The sequence below is a fragment of the Trichomycterus rosablanca genome, chromosome 11, assembly GCF_030014385.1.
Source record: "Trichomycterus rosablanca isolate fTriRos1 chromosome 11, fTriRos1.hap1, whole genome shotgun sequence".
Lineage (NCBI taxonomy): Eukaryota > Metazoa > Chordata > Actinopteri > Siluriformes > Trichomycteridae > Trichomycterus > Trichomycterus rosablanca.
The window spans coordinates 30,844,128-30,863,340 of record NC_085998.1 but is presented as its reverse complement, the minus strand read 5'-3'; the positions used below and the strand labels follow the sequence as shown (position 1 = coordinate 30,863,340).

The window sequence follows — 19,213 nt, the reverse complement described above, 5'->3', positions numbered from 1 at the left end:
TGTTCGGTATTCTAGTTTTCCCCCATTTTATACACACAAAAATGGAACAATTGGAACCTCATGTGTCATCAATATGACTCCAAACTGCTAAACTCTACATAATTCCATTTGTTCTGACTCAGATATTATTCTAAACCAGATTCTCTGAACCCAAACTGGATCAAACCTAACCTAACCTTCAAAATACAAATTACAATACACCTTGATTGCCAAATTAGTCTCACTCATGTTGTACCTGTGCAAATTCAATTGGAAGAACACTTTAATCATTTGTCACACAGAGTATATATGAGTATTGGTATCATTGCTGATTAAATGGAACACGACATACCAGTTTAATCCACAGCTGGTGTTGATTCAAGACACACTATATACCTGCCACTCTGGTCCACGACTGGTTTGTCCTTAACCCACTCTGCATCACTCTGACCAGGACCAAACACGGAATGCAGAGTGATCTAGTTCTGCTGAACACATTGTATTACAGTAATATATTTTTATTACCTTTTATTTCATCTCTGGACTGTTTTGTAGTGTTTCGCATTGTGAAAGTTACTGAGTTACTGTGCTACATACTACATAAAACAAAGTTACATTTGTGTTTTTTGGGACATAAAACCACATCATTTTACCAAAACAAAAAACAGACACCTATTTCCACACCCCTGTATGCATCTGAATATGTAACATGGCCTCATAAAGCCAAAACACACATGATCACTTCTGATGAGAGTGTTTTGGATGTATTTAGAGCAGGATGTAGAGCAGACTCGCTCTAAATCTTTCACACAGTCGTGTTCCAGGACATCTTAATCTGCCCCATGCAGCATCCCAATCCGGGTTCCAGAGCACCGTGTCTTAGTGCGGCCAGTCCCCGTAGGGACCCGTGGACTAGAGAAGACATGGTTGGCAGGCCAGAGGGGGGCACAGTGTGTTCCAGCCTCACAAAAGTAATTAATAGCGGCCCTCACCAGATCGCCGCCTTCTCTTTAGAAGAGAAACGAAGTGCAGAGCGGATTCTGAGTGAGTCCACGGTTCCAGACCACTGATTCTAGGCACACTGATAAAGCTTGGTTAAGCTTCTACAATGGCGCATTAAGACAGATCCTTCCACAAAAACTAGCAGGCGGGCTGCTGATAAGGACTTGGGACTGGCAGACACATCACCCATCATAGAGATGCCAACTCTTTGGCGCTGAAATATCCCATCTTAGGGGGGTTACTGTAATAGCACTGATCCATCAAGCACCCATGTCAATATTCACTTTTAATAATGTCGGGTCTAAGATGTCATAGAACAAGCTCCATCTTTATAGTCTTACCACACACACACACGTGCGCGTGCGCGGTCACACTAATGTACCAGTATCAAAACAAATCGGTTTTCACATTTTCAAAGTTTTTCTAAATCATCAATGTATTTATGAATTTATAGTACAAATTTATATGTAGTGTACATTTCTATTATATTTTAAATGTATATTTTAAATTTAATTTTAAAAATTCTAAAAATATTTTTATTTATTTATAGTGTAAATTTAAATACAGTGTATTTTTGTTTGTACAACATATATTTACCATTGGGTTTGAAATATTTAAAAAAATCTATAAACATTTTTATTTATTTATTTATTTTATTTATAGTGTAAATTTATATGTAGTGCACTTGTTGTAGTACAATCTATATTTTAAATTGGGCTTAAAATATTTATAAAAAATTCTGTAAACATTTTTATTTATTTATTTATTCATGTATTTATAGTGTAAATTTATATATAGTGCACTTTTTGTAGTACAATGTATATTTTTAATTGGGTTTTAAGTATTTCAAAAATTCTATAAACATTTTTATTTATTTTTGTATTTTTAGTGTACATTTACATATAGTGTATTTTTTGTTTGTACAATGTATATTTTTTAATTGGGAATTAACTGTTTTTTAAAAATTCTATATACATTTTATTCCTTTATTTACAGTGTAGATTTGTAAATAGTGTATTTTTGTTAGACAATGTATATTTAAATTGGGCTTTAATTATTTAAAATGATTCTATAAACTTTTTTTATTTATTAATTTTTGTTAGGACAATGTGTATTAAATTAAATTAGGCTTTAAATGTTTTTAAAAATAATTCTATAAACACTTCATTTATTTATTCATAGTGTAAATTTATATATAGTGAATTTTTTTGTTAGTACAATGTACTGTATATTTTTAATTGGGCTTTAAATAATTTTAAAAAATATCTAGAAACATTTTTGTTTATTTTTTTTATGTATATTTAAATATAGTGTATTTTTTGTAAGTACAACATATTTTACATTGGGTTTTATGTATTTTTTTTAATTCTATAAACATTTTTATTTATTTATTTATTTTTGTAATTATAGTGTACATTTATATATTGTGTTTTTTTTGTTAGTACAGTGTATATTTTTAAATTATACTTTAAATATTAAAAAAGTTGATAAACATTTTGATTTATTTATTTATAGTGTAAATTTATATATAATGTAAATTGCTTTTGTTATACAGTATATCTTTACAAATTCTATAAACATTTGTTAATTAATTATTTAATTAATTTAGCATGTCAAAAAAAAACTAATATACCTGTTCTATCTTTAAAATTTCAGACTTCAGTACTGTTGCCTAAAATTTTGGAGGCAGCAAAATTACAGTTTACACCCCATAGCTGTTGACATAAATAAGACAAAAGGGAAAGACTGACCTGTATGTGTGTGACAGACAGAGAGAGAGACACAGAGAGAGAGAGAACAAGAGAATTGTACTTTTAACTACACCACTCATCATGATTGCAACTATAATGGGGACGAAAAACACCACTGCTGTCAAACTGTGCATAATTACATTTTCTTCTAGCCTTGATGAAATACTTTTAAGAGTTGTTTAACAAACTGCTTATGCTGTGAACACGCTGTGAGAATTAAGAAATCAACTTTCCTGCTCATCTTTCATTACCTGAGAAATGAGGGTAGAGTTTAGTGTCGATATAAAAAGCTGGATAGTTCTGATTCATCTCATTTATTGCATATAACAAAGTGATGAAACTTTAATCTGAACTACTATTGTGACTGTTTACCTTATATAAACAGTATAATTTCAATGTACTGGAATTTATGTTCTTGATTATTTATTGTCATATATATATATATAAAAGCTTTGTGTGACTGTAGCTATGTGTAGCTCTGTGCTAATCTAGCAAACAAAGTGCAGGAAACAAAACTGATATTACTACAAATATAAAAAACAGCTCTGTGTGACTGTAGCTATGTGTAGCTCTGTGCTAAACTAGCAAACAAAGTGCAGGAAACAAAACTGATATTACTACAAATATAAAAAACAGCTCTGTGTGACTAGGTATGCATAGCTCTGTGCTAAACTAGCAAACAAAGTGCAGGAAACAAAACTGATATCACTACAAATATGAAAAACAGCTCTGTGTGACTGTAGCTATGTGTAGCTCTGTGCTAAACTAGCAAACAAAGCACAGGAAACAAAACTGATATCACTACAAATATGAAAAACAGCTCTGTGTGACTGTAGCTATGCGTAGCTCTGTGCTAAACTAGCAAACAAAGTGCAGGAAACAAAACTGATATCACTACAAATATGAAAAAAAGCTTTGTGTGACTGTAGCTATGTGTAGCTTTGTGCTAAACTAGCAAACAGAGCACAGGAAACAAAACTGATATCACTACAAATATGAAAAACAGCTCTGTGTGACTAGCTATGTGTAGCTCTGTATCTAAACTAGCAAACAAAGTACAGGAAACAAAACTGATATCACTACAAATATGAAAAACAGCTCTGTGTGACTGTAGGTATGTGTAGCTCTGTGCTAAACTAGCAAACAAAGTGCAGGAAACAAAACTGATATCACTACAAATATGAAAAAAAGCTTTGTGTGACTGTAGCTATGTGTAGCTTTGTGCTAAACTAGCAAACAGAGCACAGGAAACAAAACTGATATCACTACAAATATGAAAAACAGCTCTGTGTGACTGTAGCTATGTGTAGCTCTGTGCTAAACTAGCAAACAAAGTACAGGAAACAAAACTGATATCACTACAAATATGAAAAACAGCTTTGTGTGACTGTAGCTACGTGTAGCTCTGTGCTAAGGCAATTTAGCATTTTATAACAGCCCTCTGACCAATGAAAGTACGTCAAGGCTGCCAAAAGTCTAGCTAACAATAAAAACGCTAAATGCTGAAACCAGATGGTCGTATAGAGACGGCGAGGAGATGTCAGCCATGAGATCTTTACCGACAGCTCTTCACATACACGCACAATCCAAAAGTCGAGGACAATTCTATATGAGCGTTCTTTATTTTTACTTTTATTTATGTAGCTATGAGTAGATAAAACATTTAGTGTTTTTATTAGCTGAGCCAAGAAATAAGAACTAGCTGCACAGAAACCACCTGAACTCTGTGTACTCACATAACTCAACACAAAACTCTCAATAATTACATACTATGTGCATTTACATTTGTTATTACTTACTATAAATTTTTTGTTATATTTCATAATTTTATAGGACACATTTAATTTACAGTATGACATATGGACAACATGTGGGCACAAGTATGTCAAAACCACTCATAATTATTTGATCCTTTTTTCCTGCCATACCAACTATGCCCATACAACTACTAAAAAATAATCATATAAATCCCTCAATCTATTTCTCGCCATTACACACATACAGTTAAAAAATAATGATATAAAGTAATAAATACAGTTTTAACATTGTGGCAACAGTGAATGTACCCTTGTGCACAAAGCTAGTGTACAAAGATGCACATAAAGGTATATAAAGTTTGATGTAGAGGCGTTTCCGGACCCAGCACCGAGCCCTGACATTAACCACTAAACACTTCTGTTCTCTTTTTTATTTCATTCTTTTTCATGAAAGGGGGGGGGGGTTAAATATTAATGCTTATGTTAGTAAAATAGAATGCCAAACTGGTCTTCACATGGTTGGACCCTATATTGTAAATGCAAAATCATTTATTTGACCATGTTAATTAAAGAAATTGACCCCTTCACCAACAAACCCCAAACTTGTATTTTAATTATTACTTATTATTTTTATAATTAGATATTGAGTTTTATATTATATTAATATCACGGTGATCACATGAAACACTGACCACAAGGCAGAAATACCCTGGACAGAGAACCAATCCATCACAGCTCATTAAAAATCTCAGGGATACATTATAGTGACTATTGTAAGCCAGGCTTTTTCGGCCCAAATCAGCACTTGACCTCACAAATTCCCACAGATAAAATTGGAGGTTGTTACGGCAGTGGGAAGGGAGGGGAGGGGGCTAACATATCAATGCTTATGGTAGTAGAATAGAATGCCAAACTGGTGTTCACATGGTTTGACCATATAATGTAAATGCAAAACCATTTATTTGACCATGTTAATGAAAGAAATTGACTCCTTCATTGTTAATTCAATAACAAACAAACCCCAAACCTGTATTTTATTTATTACTTATTATTTTTAAAATTTCATATTAAGGAGTTTTAAATTATATGGATATCACGGTGATCACAGTGAGTCTGGTTCCACCAGGTAACACTGGCCACAAGGCAGGAATACCCTGGACCGAGAACCAATCCATCACAGCTCATTAAAAATCTAGGGGATACATTACAGTGTATTATAGGCACAAATTCCGACAGACAGTAGAAAGCTTTCTGTTAAAAGTGGAGTCTGTTACGGCAGCAGGATGGGGGGTGGGGGGGGTCATTACATGTTCGCTATTTAGCAGATGCTTTTATCCAAAGCGACTTACAGTACTCTGTCAGCATACAGTCTAAGCCAGGGGTTTTCAACCTTTTTGGACATGCGCCCCCCTTCGTGTGCCGACCACGAACCCCCCCCCAAAGAGAAAGCTTCTGACAAGCTAAAATGACGTAATAAACGTTGTGCACATCATACATACGATGCAATTTTGCTGATTTAAAATATTACAACAAAATAATACGGCCCGATCCCATCAAAGCCGATTCTATCAGCACATTATATAAATTCGTGGTTCACTTTGGTAAGTCGTAAGCGGTTCTTGCTTTTTGATGTAGATGAGAGCAGAAAACGTTACTTCACAGAGTCAAGCAGAGACAAAAGTGCATCAATTACTAAGTTGGTTAGTTCAGGATCATCTGCTCTGCCTGACGGAAAACGTTTAGCTCCACAGGCAGAACGAATCTGACTCGGTTACCGCTCTGTGGTAATAACCAGTTTAATTAAGCCTGAGCTTTGTTCTAACACAAAATGTTCTGTAGTAGTTGGTGTTTATTTACAACCGCAACATTCATTATAACAGTAAAAACGGAGAGATGACTGAGAAAAGAAACTTACGCTGCGCTTAAAATGAATCGACTCCTGAATCACTACTGTGAACAGGGCATCTCTCTTAAAGACACACACACGTCCTATAACAGCAGTCGTTGCTTTTGTCACCGGTTTATCTTCACTGTTAGCCCTATTTTGAAGGGTTTTTTTCAAACTGAACTGAATAACATTAAACCTGCGTGTGTGTGTGCGTGGTCAGTTAGACTAATGAAATATGTCTCCCGTGGGTGAAAAATGAATTGCTTTAGTTTTAGAAGTAAAAACATCTCGTAATGCCACGCCCCCCGGTCAGGCACTCGCGCCCCCCAGACAAGTACTCAAGGTTGAAAACCCCTGGTCTAAGCAATTCAGTGTTAAAGACCTTGCTCAAGGGCCCAACAGTAGCATCCTGGCAGTGGTGGGGTTTGAACAAGCAACCTTCTGCTTACTAATCTAGTACCTTAACCGCTAGGCTACAACAGCCGCTATACTTAATGAGACAGCGACATATCAATGATATTGGTAATGGAATGTGTAGAAGTGTAGAACGTCAAACGTTTTTGTTCAGGTGTTCACATGTTCTGACCATATAGTGTAAATGCAAAGTCATTTATTTGATCATTTTAATTAAAGAAATCGACCCCGTCATTATTAATTCAAACAGAAAAGAAAAAAAAACTCTAAACTTATATAAAGTAGTTTACTTATTACTTATTATGAATTTTTCATAATAATGCATTCATATTAAGGAATTAAGGATTATTTTATATTTATATTATATTAATATCAATATATTATATTAATAATAACATCATTAATATTGTATTAATATATTATATTAATAATATAATTAATATTATATTAATGTATTATACTAATGTTTGATTTTTACATTCATTTATATTGATTTTATTGGACGCTTGGGTACTGTAACAGCAACAACAATAGAATTAAGAGTTAAATAAGTCTATTAATTATTATTTATTATTATTATTATTATTTATTATTATTATTATTATTATTATTTATATTATTATTATTATTTTTATTATTTATTATTTTTTAATTTACATCAAGATAATTTGTTTTATAAAAGGGTAAAATTGATGATATTCTAGTATAGCTTAGCAACTGATGAATATTATTATTTTTTTAAATATCCATGCAATAAAGCTTATACTCTAGAAATACTTCAAATGCAAAGAAAATATACATACAATGACATGTTTGACAGAGATTTATTAGCTAACTAGATGCTTGTGAGTTAGTTTTTTTGTAATTTTTATAAGAAAAAGTAAAAAAATATATAAACCTAACTAAAAAGCTATTTAATTCTGCATATCAATTCAAAGAAAAATGTAATACGATGATATTGACGGAAAGTATAAGATTTAAAACCTACAGCCAAGAAATTGCATTCAATTTCTTTAACTTAAAAAAAAGCCTTCTTAAGTGTAACTAACTAAAAGTATCATTTCTATAGATCTTTTTTTTTTCTAAGTGTACATTCCCATCCACGTTTTAGTAATTAATAACTCATCCTATGAGAAGAACATGAGGAGGTGAGGTGGAAATAATACCATTAGTTCTTCACTCCTTCAGCAAAATAAACACAAGCCTGACTTCCCTGTTTTCTTCCTTTACTGGGTTAAAGGTCTGATCTGATGTGATTGAGCGTAAACAAGTCTGCAGAAAGACGGAAATGGGGGCTCCGTGTCTCCGAGCCTGTCGTGTGCACTCGTCCTTCCTTAATGTCCTCCAAATAAAGGGGATTTATTAATGTGTAATTAAGTAATAATCATCGCTACATAATGCATGAAACACTCGAGGGAGAAGCGCAGATATGAAACAGCAACGCCGCGGCCAAGCGCTGCACGCGTACGCATTAAAACAGGATTAATTGGGAGGAATAATATTTTGATAAGCACCGCTTGCTCTCTCTATTTCACTCACACGCGCTCTCATCTATCTCTTAGCCCAGCAGCAAAATCTCTCCCTCATTAGCATTGATAATCATAGCTTTTAATGCTATTTGCATTAGGAACTAGGCGAATCCCTGTTCAAATAAATGACAGGAACTGTTTTAGCCTGTCTGTCTATAACAATTCAATTTGAACCCAAATCTATTCCTTAATCTGTAATTTACGTAATAATCTGACAGTTGTTAAACAAGATTCTTCAGTGCATGGCGTAACACACTACACCATCTTTTATAATTCCACACACAATCAAACATACCCGCTGGTGCCTCCTTTGCCCGACTGACCTCTGACATTGCCAAGCACTAGTCAAGGTGTTTGTCTGAGATAGGGAAAAGCCATGCCCCGGTTATGCCAAGATATGTAATTGACCCATGACTGATGTGCATCGCTGACTTGATATAAGCATGGGTTATCTGAAAGCACCCACTGTGTCAGGCCAGTCCATTTACAGTGCCAAAACATTCTAGGTCCAGTGCACTTAGCAGATTTTGACAGTCAGTGTGGAGAGGTTAAGCTCTCTCTTTACACAGCAAACATCAGTTTAGCTGATTTAGGAACTACTCACAGTATTTATCTACTGTTTAGATCATACTGAGTTTCTTTTTAAATCATTTACAATTAATGGTACCACGCATGTGTTTCCCTAAAAGGCCTAACACTTATAGCTTATTATATATTTATATACTTAACATTTAACTAACTGAACTCAGTGTTATAGATGTCACAGTAGGATCACATCACAACCCTGGGAACTACTTCAATATTACATGAATGTTTGTATTTTTGCCATTTATCTGCACCACACAACTATGAAATGCAAGAACATATCAGTCAAAAAGCTTTACAAATCCTTAAAGCACCATAATGCAGGTTTAATAAAATACATATGTGCTGTATCATTTTCTCTTCTTCACTCATACCATAATGCTGACTTTATTTCTCGCTGTCATTCTGTGTTAAACTGCTGTGGATTCAAAACTCAGGTACCAACTAAGTTTACATCTGTTATTACTCATCTTTATGGCACTTTCATGACCCTGAATCAATTAACTCACGTGTCCAAAAATAACTGCAATTTGTTTCTCGTAGCCAGTGACCCGCCCTCGGTGAATCATTACAGATTGTATCCATTAATTAGAACAAAACCTGAGTTATTAATGGGGGGGAGGGTTCCCCATACTGGGCCACATGGCCACCCCAGTGCCCATCTGCTTGCCATAGGGTAAGTGTGTGCCAAGTGCAAAATCATTCGTCAGACCAGGTTCGTGATCCCTCAAAACACCACCCAAGTAAGGAAACTACCCAATCGAAATTTGGTACAAATGTTTAGATGGGGTCATGCATCTAAAATAAGTGCATACTGGACATTCATATGGAATAAAAGTACAATAAGTTGCAAAGTCAAGAATCCAAATCAGTGAACAAGGTCCAGTGGATTATTGGTTTAAAAAGTGAAGAACATGTCTATGAGCTATGATTAAAATCACTGGTAAATAAATAATAAAAAATAAGACATGCACTGCCTGTACTACAAAAATATTACATTAAATGTACTTTTTAGTAATATAAGTAAGCTACAATCTAAATCGAATTGACGTTAATGTGGAAATTACATATATATTTAAATTAACTCTGGTTTTGGTGCTCAATCACGACCATGTTGTAGTAGTAGCCATGTGTGTACGTACTTGTATGCACATGCATGTGCAAATGTATATATGTGTATGTATTTGCATATGTCTATATGTATGTATATGTGTATATATGTGTATGTACTGTATATATATATGGCTATATTGGCCTCATTGTGCAACATTGTCACATGTCACTTTACTATTTAATAATTTAATTACTATTTAATCTTTACACTGGAACTATACCTCATGCATAGTCATTACAGTTACCAGTTATCCATTTTATGTAAAATACAAGAAATACTCAGTTCTAGTTTTTCTGGTTGCTTTTGTTTTGTTAATTATTTGTTGTATTATGCTACTGGGGCTTTAATTTCCTTCGGGATCAATAAAATCTATCTATCTATCCATCTATCCATCTAATCCCCAGTGTCAATTAAACTTGTAATACAAGTATACAGAGTTAAAATAAATCCAGAACCTGCAGAACCTGGTGTTAAATCCAAACTTTAAAGATTATGTCTTATGTTTTTAGGTCAATGATATTTTCCTTTAGAAGTAAGGCTGGGTGATTCCAGTCTGCCGCGCGTTCAATGACTAAATTTTCGCAGAACTAAGGCTGGGTGATTCCAGTCTGCCGCGCGTTCAATGACTAAATTTTCGCAGAACTTAATTTATACCTTTTGCTGTAAATAACTCAATCCTTTAGACTACACATCTTGAACACACAATCCTTCCATTGTTAGCCTGGAAATAAAATCTTTGCGGTTCACACTGCGCGCCAGTTTAGCTGTGAAATCTTATTGGTCATGCTGAACGGTTGTGTACAAGAAAAAGCGCTTACCTTTAACGGAGCGCGGCTTGGCCTGCTTGCGCCTGGACATCTCTGCGTCGGTGTGCTGCTTCGATCACCTTCTTGTCCTTTTTCTCGCAAACAGTCATAGGCTACGAGCTGGGACTTTTCTTCCACTCGATTTGCCTGTTGCAATGCGGCAACTTGGTTAGGCTGTGTGTGCCAGTCGCAGGAGAGGGTAGAGAGCAATGGCGAGGAGATAGTCGTGCGCTTTTGCAACTTTGCGCGCCTGATTTCAACCTGTAGATTGCTCACTGTGCGCCGTTTTTTTCCTTTCGTAACAGCCGGCGAGTTTAAAATGAGCAGCCGGAGTTATTACAGGATTAGTAAATAAAGAAGCCGGGTAAAAAGGTGCCAACGCGTCTTACTGATGCACCAACCTGGCACAAAATAACCAGCAATTTGTGATTTGGTGTCCGTTCCAGTCACCGCGTGGTCCGCTGGAGGTTTAATACGCTCCGATCCGAACACTCGCGCTGTTTATTTTAGGAAGGCATCTCTAAAGGCAGCATTTTCTTCCTCTCACCTGAAAAAAAAATGTTTTCCTTCTTTTCTTTTAAAAACTGCCTCCGTAAAGAGCCGTAAGCGTTGAGCGCTAAAGCCGTCTTGCTCTCTCCCTTTTCTTCTTTGTCCTGACTCTGGTCTTCCCTCCGCCTCCCGATCCGAATGCTGGCGGGGCTGCGGCGCACACACACATAATAAAGCGCAGGCTTGGCTGGAACTGTAGCCCCGTGTCCCAGCAGGGAGGATGTGAGAGTAGGGTCCCGGCGGGGGAGCGCTCCGATCCCGCAGGGAGCTCCGCACAGCCTGGGCTTCAGTACACACACACATACATACACTCACACACACACACACACACACATATATGCACACGAGGCGGAGAGAGAGACAACAGCACCGAGCAATGGTCGCGCGTGGAAACTGCAGCCTGAAGTCGGCGCGCGCAATCATTCGGCTCGCGGCCAAAAACGCGCATCTTTAGAAAACTCGCAAAAAAGACGCACTTGATTCTGAGCTCTTTTTCTTTCGGTCTTTGCACTCTTTTTTTTTTTACACCGGCTTGGAATTAGTCCAGCATCTCGCCTACAAGCTTAAAGAATGCTATTTTTATTTATTATTTACTATGCTGCATGTACACCAAAATATCAATTGAACTGATTCAATTGTGGACATCAGCTCCACAAGAATAAAGAACAACTAGAATTATTATGTGATACATATTGTATTCAAGTGCAACTGATGTCCATTAAATCAAGTAAATTTAATGAGTCACATACTTGAATATTCCCCATCATTCATTCATTTATTATCTGCTTTACCACTGCCTTATCTTATCTTTACCACTGCTATTTTTAGTTTCTGTTTATCTGTAGATCCATCCATCCATCCATCCATCTATCTATCTAATTCAGGGATCCGGTTGGTCCTATTCATTGGGCAAAATGAAGGAAACACCCCGAACAGGTCACCAGTCCATCACAGGGCAAACACACATTTACACACACAATCATACCAACACGTATACCTAGGAGGGCTTTAGTGTTTCCAATTAATCTGACTGCATGTCTCTGGACTGTAGAAGAACATGCAAACTATACACAAAAAGGACCCAGACCACTCCACCTGGAAATCAAACCCAGGCCTTACTTTCTGTGAGGTGACAGTGCTACCCATTCAGCCACTGTGCCACCCTCCTTACCATTTAAATAATTATTATTCAGTTATAATTATAGTTCATTTCTTAACATATTTGATAATAAATTTTCACTACTGCTTCACATTGGTTAGGGTCGTGGTCGGTATATGGCACCACTCAGAAGGCACCTATCCTGTCTAGGGTGCAAATCCATTGCAGGGCATCACACATTCACATATTTATTTATATACACGAAGGGGCAAAATAATTTACTTTCCTTGTGTTTCTTGAGGGATTTCATTGATTTCACTTAATTATGGACATTGGTTTCACATAAATACAAATGCATTAAATCAACTAGAAAATATTTAGTTTGTCAAATCGACATCATTTAGTTGTTTCATTTTAATATAATTTTCCTATTTCATATTTCTAACATCATTGTATTTATTTTCAAAACTGTTTAATAGAATAGGTTGAACTAAATTGGAAATCAAAACTAGAGAATTTTACTGTTACGCAAATCACAAACTTTAGTAAGTTAATAATCTGATGATACTCAGGCAGGCACGGCTCAGCAGGGACTACATCAACAATTATTAAGTTGTTGGCATACATTTGTAACCGATATGCTGTAAAGACAAAACAGCCAGACAGTAAACTTGAAATCATGTAAATATACACACACACAAGGAAAAGGAACCTTGGGAACTACACATAGGTTGGTTGGAAGGTCTTTATTATTATAATATAGTATTTCTGTATAATTGCATTTTTATGATCAATACGTGTGATAGACTAATCAGATCAAACGTGTGTCTGTTAAAAGAAAAACATTTTGTTCTCCTTTTTAACATAACCAGTGTGTCCACATTTTTACCAAGAATATATTTTTCAGTTACACAATGAGCCATATATGATAAAAAATTACATAAACTTATATTTTCATATGTAATTCTAATATTTTTCTAATAAGTAATAATCAGAAATTATTTATTTGAAGTTAATATTACAAGTTATAACATACATAAGAAAAGTGGTCATCTTCAGTATTTCAGAAGAATTTTTATAATGTCAGTGCTGTGTTCTATCATATCCACTTAAAAAGTAATAAACAAAAACAGTATCAAGAAATTCAAGATTTATTTTCAAGTCGTTAAAGAAGCAAACAAGTATGTGCTTTTACATTGAGCTGAGCATATCAATCTCATAATTTCTTCTTTAAAATCTCACATCTGTGTAGTTATACAGTCCCCTCCATGGTTATCGGCATCTCTGGTAAAAGGGTAACGTGAAAACAGTCATAACAGGTTCTCCTTTTGGTAAATTAACTTAATCCGACACGGAAAAAACAGAACAAAACGTTTATTTGAAATAAATGTATTTAGTGTTTTTTATTATTATTCTGTAAGAAATATATTATAATTTTGATAATCCAGCAATAGAATAGAATAGAATAGAATAGAATAGAATAGAATGCCTATTTGTTATATATAAATATACAGATGTACAGTACAACTAAATTCTTTCTTCACATATCCCAGCTTGTTTTTGGAAGCTGGGGTCAGATCGCAGGGTCAGCCACTATACGGCGCCCCTGGATCAGAGAGGGTTAAGGGCTTTGCTCAAGGGCCCAACAGTGGCTGCATGGCAAAGTTGGGATTCGAACTCTGAACCTTACAGTTGATTGTCCAAAGCTCTACCCACTAGGCTGCCACTGTCCCTATGTAATGCTATAAATTAAATTAGAAACCCTACACTAATGTCCCCACACACACTGGAAGTAAGTAAAAAATACATCTTGGATGTGATGCTAGTGAATTACAGGGCATCAGTTATTTATTCATTTATTTACCAACTTACACCCAGGGACATTTGGCCATTTAGTGTAAAATACTCAAGAAATTTAATCTGGAGAACAACACTTAACGTAGTGCATTCAAACAAACAAAACAAACAAGACCCTAGTAACACTGGAAGCATAAGCAGGTCTGTTTATATAAAAGAAATGCATAAAATAAGAACTAAATGCTGAAAAAACTTAATTGGCGTGAACATATTAAAACTGTATTGGCTTTACTACAAGGTAATCTTATTTATTTGTAGCGTCTAAATACTTTTGCCTTCTAATCTTTTCCATCCGTTCACACCAGAGACACACTAAGAGTCCAACCCAGGTCACAGCAGTGATGAATGACTGTACTAACCTATAAAAAATCCTCTTTTTGATATACAGTATATATATTAGTAAAAGCTAAAATACATTATATGTAAATATAACGTGAATAAACTGTATATACACTGATCAGCCATAACATTAAAACCACCTCCTTGTTTCTACACTCAGTCTATTTTATCAGCTCCACTTACCATATAGAAGCACTTTGTAGTTCTACAATTACTGACTGTAGTCCATCTATTTCTCTTCATACTTTGTTAGCCCCCTTTCATGCTGTTCTTCAATGGTCAGGACTCTCACAGGACCACCACAGAGCAGGTATTATTTGGGTGGTGGATCATTCTCAGCACTGCAGTGACACTGACATGGTGGTGGTGTGTTAGTGTGTGTTGTGCTGGTATGAGTGGATAAGACACAGTAGCACTGATGGAGTTTTTAAACACCTCACTGTCACTGCTGGACTGAGAATAGTCCACCAACCAAAAATATATCCAGCCAACAGTGCCCCGTGGGCAGTGTCCTGTGACCACTGATGAAGGTCTAGAAGATGAACAACTCAAACAGCAGCAATAGATGAGCGATCGTCTCTGACTTTACATCTACAAGGTGGACCAACTAGGTAGGAGTGTCTAATAGAGTGGACAGTGAGTGGACATGGTATTTAAAAACTCCAGCAGCGCTGCTGTGTCTGATCCACTCATACCAACACAACACACACTAACACACCACCACCATGTCAGTGTCACTGCAGTGCTGAGAATGATCCACCACCTAAATAATACCTAATAATAATAATAAGTGGAGCTGATAAAATGGACAGTGAGTGTAGAAACAAGGAGGTGGTTTTAATGTTATGGCTGATCAGTATATACAGTGTATCACAAAAGTGAGTACACCCCTCACATTTCTGCAGATATTTAAGTATATCTTTTCATGGGACAACACTGACAAAATGACACTTTGACACAATGAAAAGTAGTCTGTGTGCAGCTTATATAACAGTGTAAATTTATTCTTCCCTCAAAATAACTCAATATACAGCCATTAATGTCTAAACCACCGGCAACAAAAGTGAGTACACCCCTAAGAGACTACACCCCTAAATGTCCAAATTGAGCACTGCTTGTCATTTTTCCTCCAAAATGTCATGTGATTTGTTAGTGTTACTAGGTCTCAGGTGTGCATAGGGAGCAGGTGTGTTCAATTTAGTAGTACAGCTCTCACACTCTCTCATACTGGTCACTGAAAGTTCCAACATGGCACCTCATGGCAAAGAACTCTCTGAGGATCTTAAAAGACGAATTGTTGCGCTACATGAAGATGGCCAAGGCTACAAGAAGATTGCCAACACCCTGAAACTGAGCTGCAGCACAGTGGCCAAGATCATCCAGCGTTTTAAAAGAGCAGGGTCCACTCAGAACAGACCTCGCGTTGGTCGTCCAAAGAAGCTGAGTGCACGTGCTCAGCGTCACATCCAACTGCTGTCTTTGAAAGATAGGCGCAGGAGTGCTGTCAGCATTGCTGCAGAGATTGAAAAGGTGGGGGGTCAGCCTGTCAGTGCTCAGACCATACGCCGCACACTACATCAAATTGGTCTGCATGGCTGTCACCCCAGAAGGAAGCCTCTTCTGAAGTCTACACAAGAAAGCCCGCAAACAGTTTGCTGAAGACATGTCAACAAAGGACATGGATTACTGGAACCATGTCCTATGGTCTGATGAGACCAAGATTAATTTGTTTGGTTCAGATGGTCTCAAGCATGTGTGGCGGCAATCAGGTGAGGAGTACAAAGATAAGTGTGTCATGCCTACAGTCAAGCATGGTGGTGGGAATGCCATGGTCTGGGGCTGCATGAGTGCAGCAGGTGTTGGGGAGTTACATTTCATTGAGGGACACATGAACTCCAATATGTACTGTGAAATACTGAAGCAGAGCATGATCCCCTCCCTCCGGAAACTGGGTCGCAGGGCAGTGTTCCAGCATGATAATGACCCCAAACACACCTCTAAGACGACCACTGCTTTATTGAAGAGGCTGAGGGTAAAGGTGATGGACTGGCCAAGCATGTCTCCAGACCTAAACCCAATAGAACATCTTTGGGGCATCCTCAAGCGGAAGGTGGAGGAGCGCAAAGTCTCGAATATCCGCCAGCTCCGTGATGTCGTCATGGAGGAGTGGAAAAGCATTCCAGTGGCAACCTGTGAAGCTCTGGTAAACTCCATGCCCAGGAGAGTTAAGGCAGTTCTGGGAAATAATGGTGGCCACACAAAATATTGACACTTCAGGAACTTTCACTAAGGGGTGTACTCACTTTTGTTGCCGGTGGTTTAGACATTAATGGCTGTATATTGAGTTATTTTGAGGGAAGAATAAATTTACACTGTTATATAAGCTGCACACAGACTACTTTTCATTGTGTCAAAGTGTCATTTTGTCAGTGTTGTCCCATGAAAAGATATACTTAAATATCTGCAGAAATGTGAGGGGTGTACTCACTTTTGTGATACACTGTATACAGTGTGTATGGGTTAAAATTATATATTCTCTAAACTACAAGGCTTATAAAAATAGAAACCTTGTAATCTTACATTAGAAATGTGCACAATATCTGTAATCCAATACTATCTAATAAGGTGGTATGCATGAGAGTGGGTGTATTTTTTTCATTTTAATGGCACATCCATGCCAGTGTGGATGTAGGAATTCATGCAGGTTGTGCAGTACATCCAGGCACCGTGATGTCCTCACATGGGGATGTTTTTAATAACAAAAACCCTGAAGGATGACCTTAAAGCTGATGAGAAGATTTATGCCTTTGCTCTCAGGAACCCAACATGGCCATAGCCAAAATCCTCCCAGCATCCGTCTGCCTGGTCATCCGCAGTATGAGACATCATTACTTCACGGACAGATAGAGAAAGGACATGTTTGGCAAATGCAAAGTAAAGAAATGTGCTAAATCGCACCAGGCCTTTGTTCTCGCCTCTTCGGTCTTTGACCGAACCGTTGATCCGTCCGTTGTCATGGATAACTCTGTGGGTTTACTAACTCTGTGCGCTCGGTCAACAGGGGTGTCCCTTAGATTGGGCCTCAGTCCTCCTGCCAGGCCGCAGAGGGGCCTTTCAAATAGACCCCCCACCGCCGAGGTTCTTGGTCTCGTCTGAAGTCGCCCCTCCTGTACCGGAGTCCCAGAGAGATAAGGGGCCTGTGGGCATAAAAGGGTGAACCTTGCTGCGGTGTCTGCTTTTTTTCTTCTGGATTCATACAAAAGAGGAGAAATAGGCCGCATTACAAGCTTCTTAAGGGTCAAGGACAGAACGGGTTGTGAATGAGATGAAAAACTGCATTGTTAAATCACATAGCAAGCGATTACACCCTCTGTCATCTCCTCATGGATTTGCTTCTTTTTCCATTCTTTTAGGACTAAAGGTTTATAAAACAGCTACATGTGTATGAAAAGGAATACATTTTATTCGTTGTATGCAGGCTTATAAAACGACAAGTTGACATAGACCCAATGTACGTATAAAAGGTCAAATTGGACACATTTAAAATCTCTGGCTTGTTAGTTACACTATATAGCCACCAATACGTTGACACAATAATTAATTATTTATTATTTTTGAGTTCAAGTGTTTCAGCAACACTTATTACTAGGGCTGGCACCGATCCGATACTCTGTATCTATATCAGCCCGATATTGGCCCAAATAACCCGATACTGTTGCTTAATGTAAATAACACTTAATGTAAATAAGGCCATTGTTTGTGTGTAAAGCATGAAGATACGTTCCAGCAGAGTGCTGTTTATTGCCAGCTCACTCGGCAACTGATCGGCAACTGATCTACAACATCCGCAACAGCCATTCAGAAATTAAGACACACTGATCTTCTTAAACTTTTAGTATTTTAAAAAATCATCTACTACTGCCACATCTAAAAACACTGTTTATACACAATAAAAACACTTCATAAATGATAAATCGCTCACCTGAGATAAAAAAAAACCTATCCTGTCCCGGCTTGGAGATATCTCACATCCTCAATGATTAATCCATTAGTGTTTCCCCCACAGACGTCCTCTTCAAAATCCAGCAGGGTTTTTTAATAAGCGCGCTTTGGTTTTTAATCATCTAAAAACGTGACAGAACTTTAACGGAAAATCTCAACTCAGCGTCAGTTCTAATTGGTCCATCGCGTTTGATTGACATCCACATCTTCCAATCGAAGACACTTTGGACGACACACCGTAAAGCGAGACGTGTCACGTGAACAACAGTAAGTAAAATAAAAAATGCCGCTAAATGTTCTGTGTGTAAAAGTGAAAATAAAAACAGCAGTTTTGCATAAGTGTGATGTTGTAGGTTCTGTATTTATTACTTTAGAATATTTGTTTCACAGTCTGAGCATTGTTATTTAGATAGCTAGTTTAACCATGGTGCATTGAGACATGTATTATTACTGCTTAGTTGTTTGAGAGGAGAAATGATGGTATCGGATTGGTATCGGACATTAAAAAAGTGGTATCGAGCCAGCCCTAGTCATTACTAACA

General features: G+C 36.9%; 1 protein-coding gene across 3 annotated transcripts in view; it reads right to left on the bottom strand.

The window, feature by feature from the left end:
* znf423 (zinc finger protein 423) overlaps nucleotides 1-11,628 on the bottom strand; it is a 245,230-nt gene extending 233,602 nt beyond the window's left edge. For all 3 annotated transcript variants that reach the window (XM_063004163.1, XM_063004165.1, XM_063004164.1), the window contains exon 1: nucleotides 10,838-11,628. In XM_063004163.1, coding sequence (XP_062860233.1) covers nucleotides 10,838-10,877 — 40 coding nt within the window. In that variant the 5' untranslated portion in view covers nucleotides 10,878-11,628. The remainder of the gene's footprint in view (nucleotides 1-10,837) is intronic.
* Nucleotides 11,629-19,213: the final 7,585 nt, after the last annotated feature.